Source organism: Solea senegalensis, linkage group LG3, assembly GCF_019176455.1.
Source record: "Solea senegalensis isolate Sse05_10M linkage group LG3, IFAPA_SoseM_1, whole genome shotgun sequence".
Lineage (NCBI taxonomy): Eukaryota > Metazoa > Chordata > Actinopteri > Pleuronectiformes > Soleidae > Solea > Solea senegalensis.
Window position 1 is genome coordinate 5,202,808 of NC_058023.1, and position 17,726 is coordinate 5,220,533.

The 17,726-nt window shown below is 44.0% G+C and overlaps 1 protein-coding gene across 1 annotated transcript; it reads right to left on the minus strand.

Moving 5' to 3' along the window:
• Window positions 1–191: 191 nt before the first annotated feature.
• si:cabz01007807.1 (nucleolar protein dao-5) lies at window positions 192–17,164 on the minus strand. The gene is made up of 32 exons (XM_044021564.1): window positions 16,984–17,164; window positions 16,798–16,860; window positions 14,829–14,894; window positions 13,508–13,570; window positions 12,912–12,965; window positions 11,751–12,833; window positions 11,534–11,650; window positions 11,336–11,428; window positions 11,186–11,239; window positions 11,025–11,084; window positions 10,875–10,910; window positions 10,719–10,781; window positions 10,565–10,615; window positions 10,413–10,475; window positions 9,998–10,054; window positions 9,791–9,898; window positions 9,255–9,317; window positions 9,037–9,102; window positions 8,880–8,933; window positions 8,648–8,758; window positions 7,711–7,809; window positions 7,570–7,620; window positions 7,408–7,479; window positions 7,212–7,325; window positions 6,049–6,138; window positions 5,414–5,458; window positions 5,249–5,308; window positions 4,238–4,303; window positions 4,119–4,158; window positions 3,961–4,015; window positions 3,457–3,802; window positions 192–1,115 (listed from the first exon to the last, which is right to left on the minus strand). The coding sequence occupies exons 1-32, from the start codon at window positions 17,002–17,004 to the stop codon at window positions 711–713; spliced, it is 3,789 nt and encodes a 1,262-aa protein (XP_043877499.1). The 5' UTR covers window positions 17,005–17,164; the 3' UTR covers window positions 192–710.
• Window positions 17,165–17,726: the final 562 nt, after the last annotated feature.

The window sequence follows — 17,726 nt, forward strand, 5'->3', positions numbered from 1 at the left end:
AGTACCGCCCTACTTTTTCATTGAAATCACCTGGGCGAGGGGGCGTGGCCTCTGCTCTGCGGGACCCAATGTCATTTTCCTTTTCGTAAAGATTTTTCGAACAATGCTAGCACTCTTTCAAAAACCAAAAACGACATTACTGAGAGTCAGCAGATGTGTTTATTTAAATAAATAACCAGAATCCATAAGTGACACGGGAAAAAAAAGTATTTTATTGTACTCTGTTAGTAACGTAATAACTGAGTAGCTATTGTTGATTTTGCGATGAATACAACTTTTTAGGGGGGTAAAATGAACAGTCACACCTGCAAGAGAAATGTGATTTGCACATCGATAAGAGCACAGTAAAAAAATGCAAAAAGTATTTCTGGCAACACATTAGAAAAGGACAAATAACTCAAATTGCACTTTGAAAGAAAACATGTTTTCTTGTCCGACTAAACAGAACAAACCAAAAACAGTAGGTGTGAAAGCAAATGACGATGTGACAAATTAAATCAATCAATCAAACATGAACCCGTTGTAAGCATATATATATATATCATCAAAAAAAAAGTGCTGCTCCCTGTGTGGCCCATAAACATGTTACACATTTAATTACAGCAACGATAAGTAACAGTGACTCCAAAAAAACACACATCATCAATTTTGTACATAACTGTGAATAAAGCGATAAAAATTCCCTCATGCATGCAGGCAGCCAGGAGGGGTCACGCGGAACCCGTCGCGTCCTGTAGCTCCTCTCTGATGGCGTTGAGCTCCACTAACGAGTCATTGAGCTTGTTGGCCGCCGTCTTGATCTGACCGACCACTTCTTTCCGGCAGCCTTTCTTGAGCTCGCGCGACTCCTTCACAAAGTAGCTGTCCATCTCTTTGAAGAGTCCCCGCAGCATCGCCAGCGCGTCGTCGATCAACTCCACCGCCCGCATCACGGGTCTGTCGACGGCGGCGACGACCTGGACGGCGCGGCGCGTCTCCCAGTCGGACGAGTAGTGCTGCGTGCCGGAGCGGAGGAAAGGGTGCCCGCGAAGTCTGTAGACGGCCCTGTCGACAAAGTGGAGGATCTTCCCGATGTCGTGCAGGTGGACCTCGTACTCCTGCAGGACGATTTCCATCTGGGGGGGGAGGAGACATGGGAGACATGGGAGACATGTGAGAAAGTGAGCCGAGTAGTGGACTCCTGGAACGAGGCTAAGTGTCAGCAGGTGCGAGGGGCGTGGCGCACCCAGGTGCGAGTGAGTGAGTATAAGAGGAGAGGCAGGTCCGGGGGCGGCAGCCTCAGCGGCGGCCGAAGACAGGCCAAAGACAAAGGAGTCATGCAGGAGTCGCGCAGGGGAGCCCACGGGGAGGGGACTCCACGTTCATCCCCTTCTCGTCTCACTACAGGTGACAGCCAATGCTTGGATCGCACTTGCATATAGTAACTTCTTTTCAGGATTCGAAAGCTCCCAGCGCTTTCACACTGTCCTCTGATTGGCCAGATACCTGGAAGTGACCTCATTGGTAGGCCACCTCTCAGATACGCAGCTCCCCCTCTGGCAAGGTGGATGCTCTACATCTCAGCAGCTGCGACGAGAGTACTTCTTCTTCTGCGCTTCAGGAGGCGCTACGGTGGTGAGGTATACTGATGACGACGTACAGAAGTGCCGATCCGCTTCGCAGAGCCCGGGAAAACTATACGACACTGCTTGTTCTCAAACTTTAGGGTTTCACAAACACAGCGTTAATTGGAGCTTCTGTTTGCCCCCGGGGCGTCGACGAGGACGGGAGATGAGAATTCAATTTCAGTTTAACTGAACAGTAGCGGGCACAGGTGAGTTACAGGCAGATGATGAATGAACAACAACACGTGCGAGGACAGAATGAGCCTCGCGCGACACTGCAATTACAAACATCACGCACTATAGACATTTAGAGTCACTATTATATGATCGCCTCTTAACAATAACGTAGTTAACACGCTGACCTCAGTCGGCTCGCCGCAGTGTAGTGTTAAGTACACAGTAAATTAAACAAAAATTTTTAATGGAGTCATTTCGTTCATTTTCACAGCCTGTGGCACTCTTGGGGGCCGTTCTCAAACACTTAACGCTGAAGGCAACGTGGTGACAAAGTATAATAAACAAAATGCCACAAGACATTCTAACCACATGAAAACCTACAAAAGCAAATACACACCACAGTAAGTTGACTCGGGTCCTCCCTGCCGTTATTGTTTAACAGCACAACGGTGACTAGGCAGCTGTCACGTGACCTGAGGACGGACGCCCAGTTGTGTGAGTCGTAAACTAATCGTTTCGTTTCCTGGACTGCTGCTGCCGCTGCCTGCCATGTGGCCAAGGAGGGTACTGCATGACAATGAACGACTCGCACACTGAGACGACCCATTGCTCCAGAGTCGTACTAAAGATTAGTTCACATTGAACGAATCGTTCGCAGACATCGCTGACATCGGCCACAAGAACTCCCGTGGACACATTCCATCGCAGAGGGAGTACGATTGAAAAGTCATTGAGGCACAACAGACACTAACACAAGTAAACCTCTCAACAGCTTCACATCCCAATAAGCCCTTGACTGTAACAGGACATGAAGTAACACACACACACACACTGCTGCACTGCTGTGACTACATGCACCGGAAGACTTTGCACTCTTAAAGTGACACTCTACTGGGATGGAGAGTATTAAAGGAAATAATAAACAATTATTCAAAAAACATCTCTATCATCTGCTTGCTTTCCTGACTCTCTTAAAGGGCCCAGAGTGACACCCGTCTGAAGTAAATAACTGCAGACCTGTCTCTCTCTCTCTCCCCTCTGCGCTCGTCCTCTCGGACCTTTCTGCAACATTTGACACAGTTAACCGCCAGATCCTCACTACCTTCCTTCAGGACATAGGAGTCATACAGAGTAACCTGGAGAGGATCTGTGTCGGAACCCTGTCCTCTAACTACTGGGGTCCCTCTGGGTTCTGTCCTGGGCCCTCTCCTCTTCTCTCTGTACACCAACTCTCATGGCGAATGGCCAATGAAACACACGTAACAGAACGGATCTCTGCGTGTCTGACCGTCGTCTCGGACTCTATCTCGTTTCTTCTTCGCCCGGGAAAGGGCTCTGCGATAGCTCCGTCTCATACCGCGGGGGACACTCGGCGACCGTCTCTCCCTCACTGCCAACGTTGCTGCAACAGCTCGAGCTTGCAGATACATGTTGCACTACGTCTTCTAACCCTGAAGGCGACACAGGTCCCAGTCCAAGCTCTTGTCGTCTCGCGCTCGGACCACTGCAACTCCCTCCTGGCTGCTCTCCCCGCGTGCGCCGTACGACCTCGACTGGTCTTCGGCTTACCAAAGTTCTCTCGCGCTACACCGCTCGTCCGCTTCAAGACTCTAGGTATTTGTGTAGTTTTCATTAGGTGTTTGTGCCTTTGTGAAAATATTGTACAACACCTTACCTTCTTTCTGTCCTGTGTGTTGTGGAGATTGTCGGAGATGGCCGCAGACGCTGAGGTGATTCCTCCCGCCGTGGCGATCCCCACGCCGATGGCAGTGACGACCAGGGAGGCGCCGAACGTGAACGGCGCCAGGGCCAGGCCGACGATGGCGGTCGCTCCGCCGGCGGCGGACGTGGTGCCGCCGGAGATGACGACTTTCTTGGCTTTCTCGTGATATTCGCTGATGTCGTCTGCGATGGTGTGGAGCGTGATGATGGCCAGCCACAGGAACTCGGCTCGCTCTGTGAAGACCTGGTGGAACACTCGCAGGCCGCGTTGGACCTTGTCGGATAAGACGGCAAACGACCTGGAAGTCAAACCAAGGAACAACAGATTGAGCAAAAGACTCTAATCCCCCATTTTCCATTGTTAGTTTCAAGCCGTTACTTGGCCATTACTACAGGAAATAACCTCCCTTTTACGACGTTATTACTGTAAAGTGTTATATTGTGTAAACAGATGTACTTGGCTTCATCCTCCGTCGCGTGACCCTCGTCGTCTGACGGCAACTCGTCCCACTCTGAAACACAACAAGAGTCGATGACGTTAAAATCGCGTCCTTGTTGCTCGGTTTCTGCCACTCGAGCCTGTTTGACACAAAAATGAGCCCGACTGTGACTCACGTTCCACCGTGTGCCACCACTCCATCAGACTGTCCGTGTCCTGTCAAACAAGGAAATCAAAAACCCGATGGTTAACAAGTGGGAAAAGTGTCAAACATCTCTGTTGAAAACAAACTGACCCCTTCCTCTTCATCGTCCTCAAAGTCGCCCACAGCAGAGTCCTTCTGAGCAGCCGTCCACTCCGCCTGAACAAGAGAAAGCATGTGTGTGTGATTCAGATTTAGTTTGACTACTTTTTTACTACATTCACACAAGATACACACAAAATGAAGACTAGATTTGCCCCCTTCATGTCACAGATAATTGGCCATTTTTGACTACAGAGTCCATACAGAGAAACAGCTGGTCTACTGCTGCTTTGTTGGCCAGGTTTTATCAGTTAGGTAAATCCAAAAATGAAGGATTTTAACTTGCTGAAGGAGGCAGCAGGGAATTTAACAACTCCTGTGCAATGAGGTGTAGAAAGTTAGAAAATTGGGGAAACACTGCTCTGCAAGACGTAGCGACTAATTTGCAGCCATATCGGCGACAATTACTATCATTTTGAACTGGTTACAAACCAAGAGATGTGTGGTAAATGAATTAAAACTTGAAATATGTATTACACATAAATCATTAATAAAAGTTCTAGGAAAATGATACCAATTGGTTTGGGGACCCAAAACTAAATGTGACCCTAAACAAACCCTGTTTCATGTTAAATCTGGCAGAGATGAGCTTCTTGTAAAGTGTCACAAAAACACTACCTGGTTTTGGCCACAGGGGGGCGCTCGCAGATCAGGCCACACTGACCGAGTGCGACGTCATACGAGCGCACTTCAAATAACCCGTGCTGTTCCTTTAAAGCCGTCTCTATGCTCTACTTGTTGCACATGCGAGTTATGTCATCGATGTTGTTGAACCGGTTCGAGTCACGCGGCGCAGGAATGTGTCCCGTCCACAGACAGACGTCAGGAGACGACCGTTTCAACTTGACAAAATCCCACTTGGGAGAAACGGTTCGAGACAAACCGGTTACCGTGGCGACGTTGCAAGAGAGCAACTGAGTTTATAACGCTGCACTGTAAACCAGAGGGAGTTCATCTTAGGACCAAAGACGTGTTGTGATCAGATAGACGTCGTTTGCTAACCTGAGCAGCCTCTGACAGGTAGTCGCTCGTCGCAGCTTCCGACAGGTTCGTGGATTTGCTCTGGTAAAAAAAAAAGAAAGAAAAAACAAACAGAGAAAACGTCAGCATGTGCGTCGGTCGTCTGACCTCGTAACCTGTAAAATGACCTTGACCGCACAGACGGACCTTGGTGCGGAAAACTTTCAGCCCTTTGAGTTTCGATGACTTTTTCTGTCGGGAAGAAGAAACAGTTTGGAATGTTGCGTCGTTACAAAAATACGGGTGTCACGATTTCATTCTCCATCCTCTTTTTTTCCGCTTCTTTTTTAGTTGAGTCTGGGATCGCTGGCTTTACGTCGTGATATCTCATTCAGTTTTCTAATTTCCATCGTCTACACAATGTCCGTCTTTTGTTTACACTGTACCACGCTAAGGCCTTATTGTCACATTTAAATCAGCTTGGCATTCCGTAGCTCAGTGGCTCCGTACGTCAATTAAATGTTTAAGGTTTCGTGTCCGATGCTACAAACGCAAAGAGTTTTCTGTGTTAGTGGAGTTGTTGTCATGGAGACGTCCTGTGCTTTGCTGCACGCGCATAAAGTGTCAATGTGTCGCACTAATCGGCAGTTGGGGTTAGCAGCTTCGGTTTAGCGTGAGTGCTACGACGGCTACGACCGAAACGCTGTGCTTTTGTTCACGCTGGGGGCTAAATCCAAGATTCCGCGATCGTGAAGTCGTTCCGATTGATGCGCGACTTACAGTTGAGATCGTGACACCCCCTACGTAAAAAGGAAAAGCGGACGTTGTCGCGACAAGAATACCGGTTTGCGGATTTCGTCGTCCACGTAGTCGTTCGAATCTTCCGCACTCGTGAAGTCATTTCCTGTGATTTGGTCCTCGGTGAAAGCAGCCTGTGGAAAGGGAGACAAAATGTTGAAGGTTTTGTTCTTTTTACATTGAGCCGTCGCATCACCAGGTGTGAACTTTCATTGGCTACAGGGGAGTGGCCAACACAGCCAGACTCATCGGACAAAGACTGGGAACACAGAGGAGGCCGAGATCCTGCCTGCAATTGTTTGCCCGTTCCCGTTCATGTTCCTTCTCACAGATATTACAAACCTCACGTTCGCTCACGGCACCGCCGTCATACGTCCTCACTTATCTATACCACCCGCTCCACACACATCCGACGCCTTGTCGCAGGGGGCCTGTGGGACTGCCAGTTCTGAGTTCATCTCTGGCTTTGCTACAGAGCAATGCCTACACTTCCTTGCTCTCACTGAGACTTGGATAACACCCTCCAACACATCCTCCGCCCACTCACCGAGATCCACAGGCAGAGGTTGCGGGACGGGTCTGCTCATCAACCCCAACTGGACTTTCACTCTTTACCCACTGCCACACTTCTCTTCACAGTCTGTAACTGGAACTCATCCAGTAAAACTAATCATTGTTGTCATCTACCGTCCATCAGGCCCATTGGGACACTTCTTGGATGAACTGGATGTCCTCCTTTCAAACATACCAGAAAACGGCCCACCACTTGTTCTTCTTGGCCAATTTCTTTTCCTTTCCTCTCTTTCTCTCTCACTCGCTCCTTCTCCACCTCCGACCTCACGGTAACTCCACTTCATGTCTCTGATCATTTCTTCATATCCTCCTCTCTCCCACTCACCCAATCTGATGACCTCATCTCATCAGATACTGCACTTGTCCGTCGTAACACTCGCGCTCGCTCTCTCTCTCCCTCCCTCCTCTCTGTCCTCAACTGTACTATCGGCACTTGCACCTTCCTCTCTTCTCTGTCCTCCTCTCTTATGACTGGCACACACTATAGTTGGGCTTGCTTGAAGCACTTACTTCTAGCTCTTGTTTGTACTCAAATGTCTAAATGCACTTGTAAGTTGCTTTGGATAAAAGCGTCTAACCCGCCAAATGACATGTGATGTTATATTACAAAATGCATTAAACTTAAACTGTTCACCTGCTGCGGCGCGTAGTGACTCCTTCCGACCGGCTCGTCCCTCATTCTGTGTGTCCCGGGTACGTGGTTGGCCTTTGATTTACGTGAATTAAAACCTTTATGTTTGAATGTTTTCTGATGAAAGACAAGAAAAAACTTCTTTGTGGTAGGTGTTTTTAAAACAATCAAAGTGTTTAAAGTCGCCGATCCAGTTTACCGTCTCGTCGTCCAGTTCCTCGGCGGAGAAGCTGCCCTTCTTCTGAGGACTGAAGTCGTCCAGCATGTCCTCCTAATTCACGGCAACGGTGAAACAAATTCGGTGATGACACACAAACCGGCAAACAGGTCTACGATGGTGACACAAACATTTCACATTTACCTTGGAGCTTCTGCGACTTGAGACTGGGAATGTCATCTTCGACGGTTTCTTCTGAAGGGCCAAAGCGTCAGGTGAAAACAGGTAAGGAAATGTTGACGTTTAAAAAAAAAAAAAGGGAACGCGAAAGAAGGAAATAATCACCGGTCTGCGGTCGTCCATCCCACAAGGATCCTCATCTCCATATAATCCAGGAGAGAAATAATCTGGATGCTGAACGTGTTTGTCCTCCATGAAGGCAGCCTGACAATTAGAGAAGGAAAACGTTATTCCTGTCACTGAGGTAAGTCACACTGACAACTTCTGCTTCATTTATGCTAAATACAAATTTACTTTGTGAGGTTTATGTGAAGCCTGAAGGCAAAGGTTTTTGTTTTTGTTATTTTATAATGACTGAAGTTGTGCTTCAAATTCAGTTTGTGCTTACAGTTTATCTGATTAAATGTTTTCAAATGTATTTTATTTATCTTTGCATTGCCAAAAGAATGCGCACTCGAACAATAAAAATTCATCTTTTTGTAAAAGAGTACAGTTTGGTGCTTTAGTATGTCGTCAAAAATCGATCAAGAAAGTCATAGTATAGCATGTTGTCCAAAATCACTCAAAACTAGTCATAGTTTAGTATGTCATCCAAAATCACTCAAAACTAGTCATAGTTTAGTATGTGGTCCAAAATCACTCGAAAAAGTCATAGTTTAGTATGTGGTCCAAAATCACTCAAAAGTCATAGTTTAGTATGTGGTCCAAAATGAGTCAAAAAAGTCATAGTACAGTATGTCGTCAAAAATCACTCAAAAAGTCATAGTACAGTATGTCGTCCAAAATCACTCAAAAAAGTCATAGTACAGTATGTCGTCCAAAATTGATCAAAAAAGTCATAGTATAGTATGTCGTCCAAAGTGAGTCAAAAAAGTCATAGTACAGTATGTCGTCCAAAATGACTCAAAATAGTCATAGTACAGTATGTCGTCCAAAGTGAGTCAAAAAAGTCATACTTTAGTTTGTCGTTCAAAATTTCACCAAAAGGTCATAGTTTAGTGTCAAACATCAGTTCATGTCATGCAACAAAGAAATCTGGTACCTTGTTATGAGACTGAAGACTGTGGGCTTTCATCTCTTCTATATCCTCAAACGCATAATCCTGTGACTTTTTAGCATATGAACCGACATCATCATCATGTAGTGATTTCTCCTGAGGAAGAGCAACACATATAAATGACTCCACATATAGAAATCCTCATACCACAGATGTAATGGACATGAGTGCACACACTTAATACAAAAACACTATGCGTTCAATGTTATACTCATGCCTTTGAGCCGTTACGAGGCATGTATCCATGTGCACCTTTTGGTTCATCATCATTCTGGAGAAAAGGTTGTTGTTTTTATTTAAAGGACAAACGTCAAAGATGTCACATAGAAAGCAGTGTGATCTGATATTATCTCGTAAAAGTAGTTGACAATTACCTTTTGGCCACTGACGGTAAATCCTCTTTGTGGCACAAACTTGCTTTTCATCCCACTTTTTCGCCCCTGGAGTGACAAAAGATTAGGATGTCCAAATTATTGTCTTTTCATTGCCCATTAAAAACATTGAAATGATTTAAAATAAGGTCATTGAGTGTTGTATACATTATTGTCGGCTTGATTTGACAACATTTATACAACAAAAGCAAATGTTAAACCTCTCCATGATTGGCCTCCCCTCCATAATCGTCTTCACCAGCACTGTCATCCAACACTTTACCCTGTTCAAAAAAAAAGACACCGCATTAAAAACAGTATTTGGGAAAATATATTTTTTATAAAGAGCACAAGTTCCTAAAAGAACGTATTCCTTCAGGAGTGTTGAGTCCATTGAACACTACATATAAAATCTGAAAGGGTTCTTTCAAAGTATGTTTAGATAACAAGGCAAAAAGAGAGTCCCAAGGCAAGAAGATAAGGGTGTTTTATGAGGTCAAAGTGACCTTAAGCATCAACTACGATCACCAAATTCGTGTTCGAGTTCATCTATGAATCCAGGTGAAATTTGGTTTCCTCGTGTGGTTCCTGAGAAATTGTGTTTACAAGGAGAACAATGGTTTTTTGGGGTCACAGCGACCTTTGCCGTTGAACGCTGGTGAACACATGAGGGCGTTGTTGGGAATGTTTTTTCGAGAAGGCATCGTCAATGTCCTCCCGTGAAACCACACACGAACAACCACGTGAACGAACCCACCTTTGATTCCTGAGGTAAGCGTCCATTCATCTTCTTTCCCTCCGGCACTGAAGAAACTGTAGATGCCCTCCTCAGCAGCTGGTTCACTTTGGTCTTCAGAGGTTTCTTCTGATGACAAAAGACGACATGAAACCAGTACAAGTTTAGCGATCCTGATTCAAGAGTACAAAAAAATAAATAAATACAAAGACCTAAATGATGACATACTCTGTAGTCCAATCCATCTTCATCCTCTTCAGCCATGTGGACTTCTGAGAAATAGTCCTAAGAAACAAAAAGTATTCAACTCACCAAAACTGAGCAGTCAGACGTTCACAACTCATTTTTGATCCGCCGGTGGCAGATTTCACTTCAGTAAGTTTGTAAATCAAAACCTCCACCGAGGTTTAAACACTTTAGTTTTACAAATACCGCCACCTAAAACCTCTGTAAAATATCGGTTCCCCTCTAAAGTTTGATGGATTGTTCCTTGAGTCAACCTTCTTCCAACAAGTCCACCAAGACACCCATGCATACACGGGGAGAACATGCAAACTCCGGATCGTCTGTATCTTCTAGTTCCAGCTACACTATGTTGGTAATTGTAAGACTAAGCTTTGATTCCAGACACCCCGTCCGTTACCTTTGATGATTTACGGGGGTTAGGTAGAGTTCCTCCTTTCTGCATACCATCAGGAAATTTATCCTAAAAGAGTAAAAAAACAGGAACCAATTTAGTGACAAATACGCACGGGGACACAAAGCACAGGTGTTATTTTGCAGACACTGGATTACCTTTGAGCCTCTTCTGGAGAGTAGGGACATTTTGAATTTCTTGTCTTTTTTCTGCAATAAATGTTTGCACAAAACCTTAGGCTGCGATGTGGAAAAATACAAAACAGATATGGATTGAAACCGGTGAATTTGAGCTAAGACCATTGGACTGCACCTTGCTTTGAGTTCCGTAGCCATCCAGATCTTCACCACTGCCTCCGTCTGAGTCCGATCGCATCTAAGAGAAAGTTTTAGCCTCTTAAGTGAGTAAGTTTTTCGTTACTTAAAACGTGCTCCACAATGCTAACCAGAAGAACAAAGTCCCTCCTACCTTCATTGACTCTCGTCGTAATCTTAATTTGCCAGACTTGAACAAAGAGACAAACATCATCAGTTTAAAATGCATCAGGAACATTTCGGAGACTTCCAGAAAGTATTCCACAGAAACAGAACTTTTTTCGATCTTTTTTTAATTTCTTACTGGTTTAAATTTGGGGTTAAGCTGAGGACTGTCCTCTGGCCAGTCTTCAACACACCTTTCCTGTTTAGGGATAATAATAAAATAAAGGTTTGTAAAAATACTGCAAATCCTTTTCTAACAAACAAAATTACACTCTAATAAAAAAAAAAACACCAACACACCTGTCCAATAAGCAGGATGTCCTCAAAGACAACATAGTTGGAAGGCTCCACATCCTGTAGACGACATGTACGAAACATTAGCACCTCTCTGCAGTGTGTTTTGAAAGTAGCGCGAGGCGTGACTAGGCAAGATTCAAACAACATACGTACCGTTTTTTTAGGTTTGCGGGGAAAGACTGGCATCGGGAGGGGCTTGAATGCCAGTTTAGGAGACATTTTAGGTGCAGCTGGTTCATGTTGAATCTAAACACAATCCAAACCAGACAAAGAAGTGTAACGAGAATAGAAAATAAATAAAAACAGCGTTAGGGATTTAAAAGATCATGTTAAACTACGATTTCTGCATACAGGTTTTGGTGGTGGTGTGGGTGGATTTTCTGGTCTCTGTGGTTTTTCTGGTCTGGGTGGCTTTTGTGCCCTTGGCGGTCTGGTTCGTGGAAGTGGTCTTGGTGGACGTCTGAAGGTCTGCAAGTTCAATTAAAACAGTGTACTGCACACGTCACATATTTTAAATTTGTATGTAGTAACATCATTTTTTGAAGGCTGCGTGATACATGGTACGTACATGATTCAGTTCTGGAGACTGATCCGGAGAGACGGGCGCCTTCATGGCCTGGCTGAAGGGAGTGGGCTGAAGAATAGCATGTTTGGTTCCCTGTGGATGTGAATTGTTCGAAGGCTTTGGCGGGACAGCTGGAGGAGATACTGATGATGCTGCTCTGAACAGATTTGGCGGCAGCTTCTCTGACTTCACTCCAGACGGAACGTTGAGTGACGGTCTCCGGAATACAGCCTCAGAGGCAGCGTCGCTGGGGTTTGTCTCAAATAGATCCTTGCCGTTGGTCTTTGAGGAAAGTGGCTGGGAAATATCCGGTGTCCCATTTGAAATATGGAGAGTGTCAGATTGATTTGAGAGGGGAGTGGCAAATGGGTCCTCCAAACTGTCTGGGAATATGGATGAACCATTGAACGAAGATCTGGGGAATGAAGCCTTGGAGGCTGTAGAACTGCTGCTTGTCTCAAATACGTCATTGCTGTTAGTCTTTGAATAAAGTGGCTGGAAGATATCTGGAGTCCCGTTTGACATATCTGGGAAAGCGTTGTATTGTTTTGAGGGAGTGGCACCAAATGGGTCTTCCAAACTGGAGATGTCTTTGAATAAATCCTTTGCCAGTGGGCTTGGGAAGCAGTCAGATGTATTTGTGGATGAAGATGAAAACACATCGTAAAGTTCCTTAGAAGACCTTTGAGAATGCCAGTTACTTTCTGAAGATGATTCTTGTTTGTTTTTTGGAAAAGCTGGAAACAAATCATCTTCATTGGTGAGAGAAGTAAAAATCCGGTTCCCTGTTGTAGGCTGGCGCAGATTCTCCTCCTTAGCTTGTGCTTTACTCTGTAAATCCACTGTTTTAGAGTCTTTGAAAAGATCTCCCCCCTCACCAGAGTTTTTGGACCACAAGGACTTGAAGGGGTCTTGTGTTTGAGGGGTGGTGTTTGCGTTAAATACATCTGGCGAGCGCAGATGCCCACTGGCAGATGCCTTTTGTGCCAACGTAGATTGCATCGGGTTGCTTGTGAAGTCCTTTTCGGGTTCAGAATATGTTTTCATACCTTCATCTTCCGTCGCGTGGCCTTTGCTTCCCGATTCCTGACGGTAGAACACAAGGGTATTAGCCGTGTTCTCAAAAAAGTCTCGTTCTTGTTGAAATTGCTATACACTACGTACCAAATAGTATGCATAAAATGGGTTCACCCTCGACGAATCTGCGTAGACTCCTGTCTGACAAATAAAGAAAAGGAAGTAAAGAGAAGGAAGAGGTGTGAGATTACAATTGAACCTTTGGCCAACATTAGTGGGGCTGGCATCTAAAAAAATAAGCATTTCCTGCTTCTCATTCTCAACGACTGTGATAGATTTATCTCATTTGTAGGGCAAAGTTTGAGAGCAAGCACAAACAAAACAATGTAAAGGAATTGCTGGTGGTAGGCTATTGTGTAAAACAAACTACCAGACGGTGCAGCCGATGATACTGTTTTTCAGCGTTCACGCGCTGATAGTGCAGTGACTCAGTGCCTAGTTGGACTTAGTTGGTATGCAAACACACCTACATGCTGTGAAGAATTTAGGGAAACATGTAGAGCGATTGTTTTGTTGATGCAAGAACAAAACAAGGGTGTGGATTCCATCTGCACTGCAGAAGCAGGTGGATGACTATCGTTTGTTTCCTAACCATTCTGAGGGCAAGAAAGATTTGCGGTGATGAAAATGCAAACACTAGCCTCAACCATGGCGTTGATGCAGCTGTTGTGTATGAACTCTACCTGTTCCAAGTGCAGCTGTGAGTTGTCTGTGGCAGCTGAGACATCACGGAGAGGCTCACCATCCTGTAGTGGAAAATCAGAGCACGTTAGACGGGCAGAGGGACTGGTGCGGCATCTCTGTACCGGTCAGCTGTGGTAAAGAGGGAGCTGAGCTGTAAGGCAAAGCTCTCAATTTACCAGCGCATCTACGTTGAGCTCTGGGTAATGACCAAAAGAATGAGATCACGGACACAAGCAGCTGAAAAGGGTGGCTGGGGACAGGGTGAGGAGCTCAGACATCCAAGAGAGACTCAGAGTAGAGCTGCTGCTCCTCCGCATAGAGAGGAACCAGCCGAGGTGGTTCGAGCATCTGGTCAGGATGCCCCCCCGGTGTTTCCGGCGTGTCCGTCCGGCAGAGAGGACACCTTTGGACGCTTGTGGGAGTGCATGGGGAAAGAAGTGTCTGAACTTCTCTGCTTGGATTGCTGTCCCTGTGACGCAGGCTAGGACGGACGGAAGTGGCTGAAAATGACAGTGATGCTGCGTCCCTCGTTAGATATATTGTGTCAGCGACTGTCAAAAGGCAATAATCATCTGCCAAGACGACAAGACACGGAGATCTGCGTGACAGCAACTGGCAACCCATAGTGACGTCACCCAAAAGAATGTGAATTCCGAGAACCAAATGCAGGATGCGGACCACAATGCGGGGCACTGTGGGTAAACACAACCAAAACATACGCGCATTCATAGTATGTTCGGACCAGCTGAATGTTGCAACCCCCAATTGAACCGAGTGTCAAAACGACCTGATTTAAAGTTGCACAAACTTGGTAAATAATAACAGTCAACAGGAAATAACGACAGCTTACTCACCTACACTCTGGAGCAAACAAAACAAACCAACAGATGCGGGTGATCCCAATGATTATCACGCCGCACACCCGTGATGCACTCACTCATTTGCACACAAACACATTCCTTCCTATACCTTTGTCAATGAAGATAACGTTGACCAACATTTTTACGGTCTGTGTTAAAACAAAAACAACACAGCCAGGAGTGTCTTACAATCCAACGTGGTAGTACGCAGACAGATACAGATGTTTTTTGCCATTCAACAGTTCCTGCAGTGACCTGTTTGTTCCTAGACTCATTCACAGAAGATCCACAGGAATCAGAGGGCGACGAGACAAGGGGAAGTGTGTCAATTCATGGCTCGACCTCGGACCGTAAACAGTGGCCAAACCAGGCTTTGTGGGTATTTGGATGTGCGATTGAGATGTAAAATAAGGGGCGGATACTGTGTGTGACCGTTTGTTCTGCAAGTTTAGCCACTCACCTTGTGTTGGCTCTGGAAGGGGCTTTGCGAAACCCTCTTCAGCATATTTTGGAGCGCCACGATACTCTGGAAAGGAAACAGAAACTCGTGAATTGCACACATTCATAGTACAAGTCATGTTGGCAGCTTTGACTGCGTTTGAATGCAAACCACAGTACGTCAAAATAAATCAAAATGTTTTTGTTTTGACTAAATAGATGGAAATTGTTCTAGATAAGAATATAGCATGCAGTTAGTTTTCTAAAAAAAAACAAAACAAAAAAAACAATTACACTTGCAGCCCTACCAGGTTCATAAAACATGTAGTATATGAAGTATTTATTGTTGTTACCAGAGTTACTTTGATGAAGCATTTAATTCAAGCTGAAACACCAACAATAAGAATACAGAATAAGTACTTTTGATGTATTAATGGAAGACTAAATTATCCATAGTTTTATTTGTAAGTTCTGTGATTTTTGCTTCTGAAATATGAACATGTTCTGGTGTCTTGTCATTATGTTGATGTTTGGGAAACACCAATTTACATCTTTCACTAATGGACCAAAAAAACAACAATGTACATGTATGGACTTTGTGCTCAGTGTTGTCCAGTAGGAGAGCGTCATTCAAAGGGAAGTGTGATGACAGCAGATTCTTTTTCTCCAGCTGACATTACAACACTGGGTTTGGCTGCTCATGTCTGTCCGTCTGTCTGTCAATTTGTCAACTCACAGTGTGTCAGCAGCACAGTGTGACGCAGACAAAAAACACGGTGTCCTAAAAAGTCTGAGAACTGATTGGGGTTGTTTGCTGATTGGAGAGTAAAAGTCAAATATTCTAGAATAGTTGACTTCCACTTTAATGTCAAACAGGGACGGCTTTCTTCCGAATTACCAAGCGTCCGGACAAGTGGTGCCACATTTTTTAATATTCACATTCAGTAAAGTCTAATTAAATCGCAAAATGTGAGCCATGCAGGTGATGTTTTTAAATTCCCAGCCCAGCCTTCTTCTATTGATGATGAAGCTGCTGTCATCGGGTGATTGATTACGTTTCATATCTGTGTCACACTGATGAACGCAAAAACAACTGTGGAGCAAGTACTAAAAAAAAAGGTAAACCAGGTACTATCACTAATGGAAAAGCAGAAAAAACTGAGCAGTGCTAGAACTGTAAACTGTAAGTCCCTTTGCTATAGCAACATTAGCATCTCAGTAACAGTATACAGTACCGTCCATAAACTACAACCAACATTACAACTTTTTCTATGATACTTTTTCTCGTTTTGCTTTCCCTTACCATACTAGAACTATATAATGTAATTTAAGCATTGTTAGCTAATTAAAGTCACTTTGCTATAGCAACATTAGCATCTCAGTAACAGTATACAGTACCGTCCATAAACTGCAACCAACATTACAACTTTTTCTATGATACTTTTTCTCGTTTTGCTTTCCCTTACCACGCTAGAACTATATAATGTAATATAAGCATTGTTAGCTAATTAAAGTCACTTTGCTATAGCAACATTAGCATCTCAGTAACAGTATACAGTACCGTCCATAAACTGCAACCAACATTACAACTTTTTCTATGATACTTTTTCTCTTTTTGCTTTCCCTTAACACGCTAGAACTATATAATGTAATTTAAGCATTGTTAGCTAATTAAAGTCACTTTGCTATAGCAACATTAGCATCTCAGTAACAGTATACAGTACCGTCCATAAACTACAACCAACATTACAACTTTTTCTCTTTTGCTTTCCCTTACCACGCTAGAACTATATCATGTAAAAGCGTTGTTAGCTAATTAAAGTCACTTTGCTTTAGTAACATTAGCATCTCCTGTCAGAAAATAATGGTTTTGCAGTTTTGGCAAAAACCTCGAAAATGACAGAACCGATAAGTACCGGTATTGTACTGATGAAAACTAAATGGTCGTCCATAAACTCCATAAACAACAACAACTTTCTCTCGACACTTACAGGTCGTCTTTCCTCTGACGCAGCTTCTGTTGCTGATGTTCCCTCCTCCTCCACATCGTTCTCCTAAAACACATTTTTTTTATTATTATTATTTTAAAACATGAATAAGGAAAAAAAAGTCATACTTTCAAACACAGAAAACAACGTTTTTTGTCGGACTGAAATATCATAATTTCCCGGACTTACTGTAGCTGTGTCTCCCCTCATTGTGTTTTTTTTTTTTCTTCTTTGATATTTCAAAGTTACTGGAACGTGAAATTATGGATTATATCCGGATTAATTAATTCCCATGGATGAGATTTATCCGTTGAATTAGGAAGTTTATGTTTGCAGCAGTGTGTCCTCAGGATTGACAGGTTAATCTGCGGGTCTGACGCACCTGTGACAGGAGTTTGCGGCACACGCATGAACACCTACAGCCGGGATTTTCAAAATAAAAGGCCCACTGTTACCTTTCCTGTATTGACTAAACAAGAGCATATGAAGAAGAGTTGTCAACCAGCATTAGAGTTTATTTACTTTTTTAATAGTTATAATATTCGTTACTTTAAAGCAGAAATTCTCAGAAAATGATTACTTTTATATTTTGAGTCAAATTTGGGCCATTTTATTTTATTTTATGTATAAAATATATTATTTATATGTTTATGTAGTTTACATATGATGTATGTCTTTATGTGTGAAATAACATGCAAACAATTTAACAATATATTAATTCTGTTCATTATTTTATTTTTCAAAATTATTGATTTTGAAAATTATTTTGAAAAGAAAGGGGGAAATGACGTCATTTCTGTTATCTTTTTCTGGCAGCTTCAATTCGACCCATGTTGCTAACTATACCCACAAAGCAGATCAATGCAAACCGACCGGTTGTCCCCGCTCAGCTCGTCCGGGCGGACTACGGTCACGGAGTGTGTGCGTGTGTG

What these genes read in the sequence shown, in the direction of transcription:
- si:cabz01007807.1 (XM_044021564.1), bottom strand. Translation starts at nt 17,004, where the DNA reads ATGAGGGGAGACACAGCTACA. An exon ending in CCACACCACCACCAAAACCT is followed by an intron (nt 11,429 to 11,533) that starts GTATGCAGAAAT and finishes GATTGTGTTTAG; the next exon opens with ATTCAACATGAACCAGCTGC. An exon ending in CAAGTCGCAGAAGCTCCAAG is followed by an intron (nt 7,480 to 7,569) that starts GTAAATGTGAAA and finishes GCCGTGAATTAG; the next exon opens with GAGGACATGCTGGACGACTT.